The sequence below is a fragment of the Seriola dumerili genome, unplaced genomic scaffold (assembly GCF_002260705.1).
Source record: "Seriola dumerili isolate Sdu_G_001 unplaced genomic scaffold, Sdu_1.0 BDQW01000147.1, whole genome shotgun sequence".
Lineage (NCBI taxonomy): Eukaryota > Metazoa > Chordata > Actinopteri > Carangiformes > Carangidae > Seriola > Seriola dumerili.
Window position 1 is genome coordinate 1,723,381 of NW_019174402.1, and position 12,495 is coordinate 1,735,875.

Below are 12,495 nucleotides of genomic sequence, written 5' to 3' on the forward strand. Positions count from 1 at the left end.
TAAATATTGCACTATCATCCACTTCTTGTACTTCATGGTAATATTGTTACAGTATCATTAATAACAATGACAACATTTTTTCCTTTCCTTGTTTGTTCGTTTGGTAGGTAACCCTTCGATACCATGTCATACTTTATGAGCTGATCATTTATTTGAGTGTAAAATCTTAGTCTGAAAAGTAACTATAGCTTTGAAATATATGCAGTGGCACAAAAAGCACAATATTTGCCTCTGAAATGTAGTGAAATTGAAGTATAAATGTATGTAAAATGTAAACACTAAAGTAAAGCACAATTATTTATTAAGACTGTACTTAAGTACAGTCTTTAAGTAGATATACTTAGTCACTTTCCTCTACTAAAATTTTTGCTTAAAAGTTTCCACCCCCAGAGAACAGCAAAAATAGCATTTTGTTCTCTGTGTTATTAACAGTCAACCAGTTTTACTTTCACACACCAGCACACAAACCTTTCCCTCACTTTTGAGTTAAACATTTACAACATCTGCTCAGATCTTATGTGTCATTTATTAAACTCGCTGCAGCAACACATCACCTTTTTGTCTTATCAAGATACATGTGAAGGACTGGTATGCACGTACAAAAATATCCACACCAAGAGGGCCTTACAGAGCCCTTTTTTTTCTCCCTCCACTTCCTTCTTTCTCCCACTTTTCAAACACATTAATGAGTCACTCAGGTAAAAGGTCTCAGAGCCATATGGGAGGTGGCAGGGGGAGATAGAGTTGGTAAAAGAGAACAAATAGAGATAGGATGACGAAACATTAACTGTGTGCGTGAGAGAGAGAGAGAAAGAGAGAGGGAGAGAGAGAGAGCAAGGTGTAGAGAGACTCACACACCACCACCATTAGACACCTGTCAGTGCAGGTGGAGACTAACTACTGAATATCTGAACCTGGAGATTTCACCGGAGGGCTCCTCTTTGACTCTTTGGACTGTTTTTCTTTTTTCTTTTTTTTTTAACAATTAAGACTTTGTAGATTTATGTTTTTGAAATATTTGGGTTTTTGGACATTACTGAACTTTAATTTGAAGATTTGCTCTTTGCTGCAGCCAGCAGTTGATGTAGTCAATGGTTACTGAATCCCGATATTCAAGTATGTTCTAAGGAGTAAAAACTGCTGTAGGAGGAAAACGTTTCTTCTAAGACTTTCGTTCTGAGCGTTCATCACAGCCTGAAGGAGTTTGTTGTCAACACGGCTGTTTCCGAGACACCCAACTTCAAATAAGCTGCAAGAACATGGCAGACTTCCCGTCCAAAGTTACCACAGAGACCAGCTCCCCCAACTCCCAGAGCTCTCAGCAGGGGGGCAACAGCCTCCGAGGGCTGACCGCTAATGTCACCACCATGATGGACATGTCGTTTATCCGAAGTATCCCAGCCATCCTCATGATTGCTGAAATAGTACGTGACACATCCAGAGTTGCTCTGTTTTTACTCTATTCAAAACAAACTTGTTTTCAGTTCTACTCTGTTCTTTTCTATTCTGTGTCTGTCGAGTTCGAGCACTTTACAAATGACACCACCAGTATCTTAATTTACAGATTATTAACAATTAACAGTTATTAACATTATTATCAACAAAACCCATGAAAAGACTAAAACCAACAATGAGTTAGTCCATCTCAGAGTACGTTCTGAGTACCTACCCCTGTTTGTGGCTCTCAACCTTTCTTAAAACAGCTGGTCACTGTTGTTTTTTTTAGCAAATGTTACTCAAACAGAAGGAAATAGTTAATTTGCTGAGGACTAGATTAAGTTGTGGATAAATACACATTTGGTGCTCTAGAGGGTGTTTGTGGCAGCAGGATGGTCTATGTGCGATTGAGTCAAAATAAACTACAGAGCCCATGTTCATCATAAAGAAGGAACATGTTGCCTATTGTTTTTAATAGCTTTTGAACAACAGTGAAGTTCTATGGCATAGACAACAAAGATAAACCAGGTTTTAGCTGCACAGGCAGTACTTAGTTTTTTCAGTTTTACTTTTGTATTTTTTGTTGACAGTAAGAAAAATATCATATAGACATATCCTGTAACTCCTTGATCGCAGTATTTGCTTGTTGTTTTGTGCATTTGTCCTAATTTTATAATATTAGCCCTAAGCAATTGTCATATTTTACTCTCATGTAAGAGCTGCACTAGTATGTCAAAAAAAAAGTTTAAGAACTCATGTGGACAGAGTGTGGGTAGCTCAGGATCAGTCACAGACCAGTTTGCTAAATATACATCCCGTTATATTCCTTATCAAGGATGTGTTAAAGGCCAACCACGCTTTTATAAACTCATGGTACTGTAGTCAACATTACAGCAGCACCAGATAAAGATATTTGTATATCTGCACTCTTAATCTGGTGCCACAGGAATTTAAATTTGTCCCAACAAGCTCCAGTCTGTGCATCATAAATGTCACTGGCTATCTATCAACAAAAACATACCTGTCACTGGTCAACGCCACTGCCTTTAGGCTTTGCTGTGTGCACACAGTCGTGTCTGGCCGCTCCATAGAGCTGAGAGCTGAAAATGAAATTTGATTGTGAGAGTCAGCAGGGCAGGTTTGTTATGTTTGCTCTGATACTTGGTTGTGGGATTAAATGGAGCACAGAAGTAATCAGAAAAACGGTACTGAGCATCAGCTCAAACTAATTTCCCCCCTTCAGTGATATATTTGAACTAGACTCTGTCTGCACAGAGGACATGTGACTGGCTGGATGACAGGTGCAGAAGACCTTTGTCCCCTGGAGGTCTGTCCCTTCATGACCATCCCATTAATAAACTGAACCTATATAGCCTTCAAGGACAGAGGGACCACTGTTGGTGTTCATTCTGTATATGACTGTTAAACATTTGCCACCCCTTCATGCTTTATGAGTTGTAAGCTTCATTGGCTTTTGATGGTGTTGTCGTAATAGGGCCAGCTAGGCAAAGGTCAGCAGTAATTTACTAGTGTTGTGTTCAAATGGTTTATTAAATCTGGTCAAGTTTGACGAATCTTTGCCTACTTCTTTAAAGAAGCTATTTGTGAGTAGTTTTGCTATTGCTAATGCTAGCGTTAGCATTAGCAGCTGTTGACTTACCAGTCTAGAAGAAACGTTGCGAGTTCAGCATCAAACTTCATTACTTTACTCGCCAAGAGTTGTCTCCAGCAGTGGAAAGCAACGCCAATGTTCACTCTTGTCTCTACCACGTCTTTTCTTTTACTGAAGTTAGCATGCTAACCAGCCGTGTCCTCACTTTCTGGTAGCAACTCACTGTAGCCTCCAATCTGCCCGGAAGACGTCGCGCCGCTCAGGGGGCGTATTATAACCAATTTTCTTGTAAACGCAACGACGGCTGAAGCTCCCTGCAAGAAACTACGTTCAGCAAATCGCACCGTTAATTAGCCGATAATAAGAAACGTAATCAAGGACCATCCAGGTGGCTCATCTGGTAGGGCGTGTACCATGAATTCTCAATCCCAACCGCACCGGCCCGGGTTAGAGCCCGATCCGTGGTGATTGCTGCATGTCATCCCCCCTCCCTGACCCCAAATGACAAGAAGTCAGCCCAAAGATTCAAGCATATCACCATCAGCTACAATGAGTGTTTGAGTTTTCTGTGTACATGCTTTCCATACACGTTTTTCCAGTGTGAATAAACTAGAAATACTTAACTAACTTGTGAGTGAGTCTTCACGCCCAGAGCTTTGGTACCCATACATAAATTAGTAGTTATGTCTTGGTAAGGTTAATAAGCAGGGAACGTTTTCTCAAAATAATAAACCAGAGTAAGTTTCGTCATAAAAGAAATGTCATAAACCACAACACAGTTGTTTGAATTTATTTTTTAACACACCAATTGTAAAGCAGTAAACCAACAGTGGCATCAACATATAAAGTATATAATATAATATAATATAATATAATATAATATAATATAGTTTTTGTGCAGATTTGGTTCTGGTGGGAGTGTTAAAATGTCTTACCCAGCTGATTTGTCAAACTTAATTCCAAGCAAAGTCTTATCCAGAGTGAGAGGACTGTTTCAAAGAGCTGATTTACTTGGTTTGACTTTTCACACTCAGCTATTTTGAGCTAGCCTATGGCAGATTTCAGTGAATCTGGATTTATATTTAAATTACAGCACCATTTTCATAATTACACAATGACAGCATGGTAAATAAAACTTTATAGCAATTGTGAAAAATGGGCATCAGTTTAATTTCCATGATTTACAGTATGTAACCTACTTAATATATTTAGTCTGCTTTACGTCAAACTTAGGTAGAAACAAAAATCCCTAACAATGTAAGATGTTAAGTGTATTTTGCTAATAAAACTGACAGTCTCAGTTTATTTAAAGGCTTGTATGCTATAGGTTCCCACTGCTATACTAGTATTTGACAGGGTTGGCTTGTTTTTGTGGACCTTTGGTATGATCTTCAGTAAACAGACCTTTGCTGGATTTCCAATGTGTGTGTGTGTGTGTGTGTGTGTGTGTGTGTGTGTGTGTGTGTGTGTGTGTGTGTGTGTGTATCTTTTTCATACCTGCATTTAACACTAAGTTGTGAAGAGGGTGATGTTTCCAAGAAGGATTATTGATATGAAAATCAGTTGACCTAATAACTAAATGTTACCTTACATACGTTAATAATTTAACTGAGCCCTTATAGTATATACTATTACCATCAGGTGATAAAGTAATTCAAGGACATAATTCATTCGTGAACTAGTAATTATGTGATAACCCTAAGTGACCTAGCAGATGAATGCAGACAACAGTAACATTTTACTGATTTAATCAGGAAACTGAGGTTATCTACAGTTCCTCAAGGTCATAACAGTTCTTTGTTAAGGTGGTGCCACCTGTTTGTATGTGTGTGTCAGGTGTGTAAAAAGTGAAACATGATCTTTGCATACCTAACAGACTGTCCTTTCATGTGCTTTCTGATGGGACAGAGGCAGAGAGACACAGAGGCAAAGTTAGGAGCTTTAGGCTTAAATTTCACACTTGTACTGTGAACAAACAAGGCCTTCATCGAGAATGTGGTTAATCTCCCTATTTTACTTGGGCCATGATTTATAGAAAATGATATGATTGATATGATTTTTTTTTACTTCCAGCACCTTTTAAGTGACCTCCTCATTTCACCTCTCCTCTTCATTATTGGTGTTTTCTGTTTTCTCTCTGTCACCTCTCTAGTTTCTAGGTCTGCTCCATTGGGCATTGATAGCCAGAACTCAACCCTATACGGGGGCGCCGGCATATGGCTGGGTGATGTTTGTGGCAGTCACCCTGTGGATCCTCACCACCATCCTCTTCTTCATGATCCTGTTCAGCGTCCAGCGAAAACTCACTTCTGTCCCCTGGCCTCTGACAGTAAGGAGGGAGAGGGAAAGGAAAGGGAGAAAGGATGAATATATAAAATTTTGAGACTTGTTTATTTTATTTGTTTATACAGAAAGTAGATCAAATGTGCCTCTATGTAGCAGTTTCTGGCCTTTAGGCCCCTGAAAACTTGATTTCAGTCTAAAATGTATAGCAACAGTCAAAGCTTGTAAAAGACATCATTGGCATTCATTTTTATTTATGAAGAGTTTAACTTTGCTTTCCACTTCAAATCAGGGCGAATAACACTGACAAATATGTGAAATCATTAAACCTGGACTCATAGGGGCAACAGGATAGAAAGGCAAAGCTCTGAGGAAATGTGGCTAACGTTTCTCCTCTTGTACTAGGTGATGGCATATAACGGCATAGCCACGGTCCTCTATCTAACTGCCTTCCTGACCAACGCAGCATCTGTCCACCCTTACCGCTTTCAGTACTTCTACGGACATATGGCAGCCGCTGCAGTAAGACGCCTGACACCCCTCACACTGACTACCATACAAAGAACTGGTTAAAGATGCAAGAAAGCACTCTAAGATCACACTGTGATATGTCTGTTGATACTGTTCATCCAGTGTTTGAACACTGGGTGCAATTTTACATGTTTGACCCTCCCTCCTTCCCTCTCACTGTTTGGCTAGGTGTATTTCTATATGTTTACTTATCAGGCTGTGGCAAGTACATACACAAAAGTTCTGGGTGTATGTACTTGGAGTGGGAGAGGCAGAGTAAGATGGAGGAGGGTGAGGTTTTCTTATCATTAAAATTTCTCACATGGCAGAAAACCTTGTCATGTGCTTTTGTTACCTTTGAACCACGGTTGCCACTTGCTCCTCCCCTCTGCTGTTTAAAGGCGTCATTGTTCAGTTTTAAATATATAATATATATATATATATATATATATATATATATATATATATTAGGTGTGAAGTGGATGCACAGGAGCTACGTGTGTGTGTGTGTGTGTGTGTGTGAGAGAGAGAGAGAGACCAAATATTATAGACTATAGATTGTCAGTGTCAGGAAATGCAGGCTCAATATGCCATTTTATAGTCTCTTCCACAGGCTGAAGTCCATTCTGGTTTACAGCTACAGTAGCATTTAGCACAATTTCACACTCACACTCACACACAGACATACATGGCCCTGCCCTGTCCTATCACACACTCTTATCAGTTGCATTTTACTTACTTTGAGACACACAGGTCAAGATGCTTTTACTGTGGATAATTACCCATTAGTGCATTATCAAAGATGTAAAATCACGAGTACCTGGAATCTGTATAGATGTGAATAGATAAAGATGTAAATTTATCCTTGATTTATGTCAGCTATAGATTATATCAGACCTTTGCGGTGCTTCATGAAGTCATTTAAGAGGTGTAATTGTCTCTCCTTTCCCCTTTTCACTTCCTACCGATGTCTCTGCCTGTCTGTCTGCCCAGTTCTTCGGTGCTGCGGTGACCCTGGCGTACGGTGCCAGTGCTTTCTTCTCCTATTTGGACTGGAAGGGAGATGGAGGAAATGCTGCCACCAGCACGGTGCCGACCTAGGACTAGAACATGTGATGCTGCTTTGGGAAAAGTTTGTTTTCTTTCCCTCAAGATACTGTAGTTATTTGGATAGTCTAGTGTCACTTGACTATTACTGCTGACTCTGGTAACCCAAACCCTGACCTCAGCCTCACCCCAGTATTAACAATAAGATGAAATCTAATCCAGACAGAAGATATCCACACATTACTTTTCTGTAAAACTCAAGAGACTTTTACCTTCACATTATGGAAATAAGTTGAATATCAACACTGGGTTATCCACATAAATGTGAATATTGATACTGTATCTCAGCAACACAATATCAACATAATACTTCTTTGAAGGGGATCTGATGGACTGCACTGAGGCCTCACATTCAGGCCTTCCTAAAATAATATATTTCATAACACTATTGTAAATAGTATTAATAATAGTAATTAGTAATTAGTATATTAGTATCAGAAGTAGTATAGTAAATAGTTCAGTAAGTAGTACATGTGTTCATTTTCACAGAGAATGTTAATATCAGAGAATGTTGTAAAATATACAAATGTTTTACACAATGGGACCAACTTTGATATGACATTAGTTTTGGCAAAATTACCTCATGTCTATAAACAGGAAACAGCATGCATGCAAGGTCTTTTCATATGTCTGAGTTTAAAACTTGCATAATAATCTTTCAGATTTACTTGCCTAAAGTAGGACTTAACTTAAATTTGCAGTGTAAAGCATTTTGAATATATGTAGGTTTCAAAGACAACACAATATTTCAATTTTAAACCAGTGGACATAGTTAAAATTACTAGAAACAAAATAGAATCACCGGGGACAAACTTTGTAACTACTACTACTACTTTTGTGGCAATAATTATTTTTGCTTCACAGCAATAAAAGGGGAAAAAAACATGATGTGGCCTTGGACAGTCAGTGACATATAAATCAGATTTGCATCATGAAATGGAAAATGACTCTGCCCCTTTGTGAATGTGGGGCTTGAGAGGACAATCTAACAAGTTCCTGGTTACAAGAACTTACTACAATCTTTGACACCAAAAACTTTCATTTTAAACATACCTTGTGTGGACTAGGGAGTGTATTATGTCTAAGGTTGGAAACATAACTATTCAAAGTTTGTTTTGTATTTTTTGTTTACAGAGTATGATGTTGCTCTCATAAACTGACATGGTAATGGAGGAGGGTGTGAGGAATGAGTGTTTCCGTAGTATCTGTCCAGCAGAAATCTGTTTTGATTTCCTCTATTGATTATCCAGACTATAATCATGCGCTCAGATAGAACCCAAATAATTTCACTGAGGAAGCCGAAATGATGATGAAAATAAAAATATACATACATAGATTGCAAAATATACAGTGTGAATCAAACATTTCTTGAAGCTGGCAGTGTTTCTGCAGGACATTATTGACTCCTTTAATGATTCAAATGTTAGTCCACTAGCGACTCGTAGAGTTGTGGAAAAAGTGTGCAACATATTTTTCTGATTCATATCACACACTGCTCAACTCCTGTTGTACTGTATGTACCTTTATGAAATATATTGTGTTTTTGTACCAAGAGTTTGAATACTAGTGAAATTCTGTTGTTAGTGCTAAACCAAGCACTTATGTTCTAATAAAGCACTTGGTGATTTCAGTGTGAGGCTTTTACCTGTTTATTTGAAAATATCTTTTTACTAAACAAATTTGACATCAACAGTACTTCAGCAGTGACATAAATATACTCTTACAGTTAAAACTGCCATATCAAGACAAGTAGAAAACACTTTGACATTGTACTGAAAACTATACTGTAGATCTTATTTCTGATCGCAGAACACAAGCACACGCACACACAATCACTATATACATTAAAAATCACTTTCACAGGCACAAAACTCAATCCAATTAGTTTTCAAACTAACAAATTAATTTGAAACTTCAAAAAACATATTAGTTCTGCTACATTCTTTCCTTCTGAAAAAAACATACCATGCAAAGAGAGCAGAGTCAAACATTCAATCATACCAAATGCTTTCCCTACTTACTGAGGGATCTGTTGATGCTTTTCATGAAGGAAATCACAAATATTGGCCTTGTACAAGCACCAGAATATTGGAATCCTTCTCCTCAACCAAGCAGAACTCATAAATGCTTAATCTTAATAAGATTGCATGTAAATAAGAGGATGGTTGTAAAATTAGGATTAGGCCTCAGTCAATTCAAATCGAATTGAACTTTCAAATCCCAGTTCAAGAGATGTGAATATTTCAAGTAGTCATATGTCCAATGCAATTGTTGGGGAGTAGAAAGAAGTCAAAACCTTCCATCTTTACTCTTTGACTACAGAGAGGCTCCTGAATGCAAATACCATCCCGCCCACCACATAAAACACAGGAATGCATATATGAATTTGCCATTAGGGGCTATTTGTGCACAGGCTGTAGATTTATATTTAGACGAAGAGTGCATCCTGAATCTCGCCATCAGGGTAAAAAAGTCACAAACACCACTGACCACAAGCTGACAACTTTCTGAAGGCCCATGGATAAAACTTTACATGAACACATGAAGGAAGAGGCAATTCAAGTGTTTGACTTTTTGAGTGTCACTGTGATTCAGTGGAGCTGGTGTGTTTGGAGGCAGCAGGAATCAGAGATGTAACCACCAGTCCCTGACTCAGGTCCAGACCTCGGCCCTCCTTCTCCTAGAAACACACAGATGCATAGAGCTGGTATTAAAACAAAACACTTCACACAAACACACACGCACACATAGCAGGTAGTGGGCTTGACTTTCAATGATACATCTGTGACAGAAAGTTGCCATTACAATTAGGAGTCGTGTTCGAACCAGTTAAGCACACATTAGTTTGTTTAATTGTTTATGCTGTTATTATATATTGTACTATTATTAAAGTTCATTCAACAGTTGATGTATATTTTAACAGTGTATTATAGTTGACCTATGCTAAGGCTATGTTTATATTTGCTATCTTTGTCCTACAAAACAGTACATATATTTTTCTTAGTATGACAGGCGATTCCCTTACAGCACTACGGGCAGTCTGGCGCTCATGTGGTGTAAAACAGAAGCTTAGGACATGATCATCAAATCAAAACATGATCAATCAATCAACATTAAATAATTCACTGCTATTGTCGTCTTTGCCTCCTGGACTTGTAAGCACACTGGTTTAATTCACATTCAATCTTCACATATTGGATGTAATTAGTCAAAACTATGAGCCCACAGAGACTCGTTCACAATTATGGACTATAGCATCAACTGTCATTATGCCAATTTAATGAGAGAGAAATCCTGCTCAAAAATCAGTTGTGTTGGGCTGCTTAGGGAAATGAGGTTTAAAGATTTCCCAGGCTTCCAGACAACTCACAGCTTTGTATTCCAGAAACATCTCCTTGAAGGCCATGAAGTCAGTGAACGTCAGCAGCATGTCAAAGATGTCACCTGGGACCTCCTCTTTGTGCTGCCTGCAGATGAAACAGAGACATACTGTGAATCTCATCATATTTTAAATGTACTGGTGTGCCACCTAGTGGCGTGATGCAAAATAATATTTGTTAAGCGCCACAGGTGCATCATACAAACCAATGTGTGAGCTGACTGGTTCTTGCCAGTGACACCATTAATGCCACCAACTGAATTTAAGTGACTGAGTTGCTCGAGGAGGAAAACAGACAGAATGAAATGGCTTCAGGAAAGAGTTGTGATGTCACATCTTACATGAGCAGCTCTGTGAAAGTGTTCATGTTAAAGCCGGGGATCCTCTCCATCAGCTGCTGCTCCAGGTGTTTCTCCAGCAGGTCAACCTACACAATGTACATGAGTTAATATGAATTTGATCTTAGTGCATCTCCCTAGTATTACAGAAGTTCAGTATAAAGTTATAATCTCTGAAAGAACTGTTGGTGGAAATTATATATGAAATGATATACTGTCATATTACTGAGGGTAACAGTGTACTACACTTAGACAAGGTTATATAAATCAGATAATAGTTTGCCATAGTCCTTGAAGACAGGTGTATTACATTAGACCACAGAGAGTTGCCCAAAAACTCACGTATTCATTGAAGATGGGTGTGTAGCTGAGTTTGTTCTCATCAGAGTCATCAAACTCAAGGTAGTGTTTCTCCATGAAGCTCTGCTGAAGATGCTGAAACTCTTCCTCTAAAAAAAAGGTAATGGACAGGTAGAGCATTCAACATATCTTCACTATTAACTGGTGAAACAGTGAAGTCTTCAGCTGGTCTAGCATACAGGCCTTTATAAAAAATATCTTTTCTGTCATACCCACATAAAGTAATATCATAGTTTGGGATATGTTTTACAAAATAAGACAATGACAATCCCTTCTCAGTCAGGTTGAAGAATTAACAAACAGTATGACTGAAACTCTGTATAACTGTTTAGAAAAGACTGACAAAGTACAATAAAACATCAAAAAAGAGTGGATTCATCATTAGTCCTACCCATGATGATGTCCTCTATGCAGCCAATAACAGCATCAAAAGCGGCATCAGCAGCAGAAGAACTGGAGGGAGAAAAGCATGAGATAAAGATCATATCACTTAAAGGTAGAAGAGTTTGACTCACAACACCAATTGTTATTACATTAACACAGAGCCAATGTGTGCTTGATGTAAACCTGTCGATTGAGTGAAAGCACAGCCCCACTCTCAAGTTTTGAATTGGTAGTCAAGTCAAAAAATAAAAAATAAAATAACAATGACAGTAACTTTTCCTTGCAGTACTCTGGATCTGACTTGACTTGACAGACTTAAGACTTAAGACTCGACTCGGGCTTCAAAGCATATTCAGACAACCCACCTGGAAATAGCAAAGTTTTCTTCGTCCATATCAACCATTTCTACAATGTTCTCTCCACAGCTCCGAACATCTAGAGAACGGGGGGGGGGGCAACATTTGAGCACGCATGTTTTAGTAGCGTTATCCGTTGAACAAAACCATACACTGTATATAAAACAAATGAGCTAGCTGACAAGTGCTAAATTTGACAACAAACGCAATACTGACGTTCAGTCACAAAGCTGCCCGTGAAACCAAACAAGTTTTGGTCGTTACTGAAAAATAACGTTAGGTAGCTGACCGGCTAAGTACATGTTAGCTAACATTAGCTAAACACATGTAGCGTTAGATGAATACGGACTGTACAGTATTAGCTATATTTCATATTTTTCCTTTGTAAACGTGTTGATTTACACGTTTCCTAGGCTACATTAATGTTAGTTAAATACATTTAATTTCATTACTTCGTTCCTGGATGTCCATGTCGTTTCAATGAGTCGTTGACGCGGATGGTAAATATTGGACGTAATGTTGTTACCAAGGAAACGGCGAACATGTGTGCGCCTTTCCGTCCCATCCGGTGGAACAAAATCTGTGCAAGTTAGTTCCTATCTAAGGACATTAGCGAGATTATAGAAATGAGACAAGACACTGTAGATCAATTATTCGAGTTCCCCTGCTTTGTGTGCTTTAGCTTCACTTAAATGGGAAAAAAAGAAATAGTTTCCAGTAAAAGTATTG

General features: G+C 38.5%; 2 protein-coding genes across 2 annotated transcripts; one reads left to right on the forward strand and one right to left on the reverse strand.

Moving 5' to 3' along the window:
- Positions 1 to 820: 820 nt before the first annotated feature.
- pllp (plasmolipin) lies at positions 821 to 8,579 on the forward strand. Its single transcript, XM_022750008.1, has 4 exons — positions 821 to 1,424; positions 5,202 to 5,378; positions 5,738 to 5,854; positions 6,836 to 8,579. Exons 1-4 carry the CDS (start codon positions 1,260 to 1,262, stop codon positions 6,941 to 6,943), a joined length of 567 nt encoding a protein of 188 aa, XP_022605729.1. The 5' UTR covers positions 821 to 1,259; the 3' UTR covers positions 6,944 to 8,579.
- Positions 8,580 to 8,582: 3 nt separating this feature from the next.
- Positions 8,583 to 12,296, reverse strand: arl2bp (ADP ribosylation factor like GTPase 2 binding protein). Its single transcript, XM_022750009.1, has 7 exons — positions 12,219 to 12,296; positions 11,776 to 11,845; positions 11,418 to 11,479; positions 11,009 to 11,115; positions 10,670 to 10,755; positions 10,320 to 10,416; positions 8,583 to 9,629 (listed from the first exon to the last, which is right to left on the reverse strand). Exons 1-7 carry the CDS (start codon positions 12,235 to 12,237, stop codon positions 9,531 to 9,533), a joined length of 540 nt encoding a protein of 179 aa, XP_022605730.1. The 5' UTR covers positions 12,238 to 12,296; the 3' UTR covers positions 8,583 to 9,530.
- Positions 12,297 to 12,495: the final 199 nt, after the last annotated feature.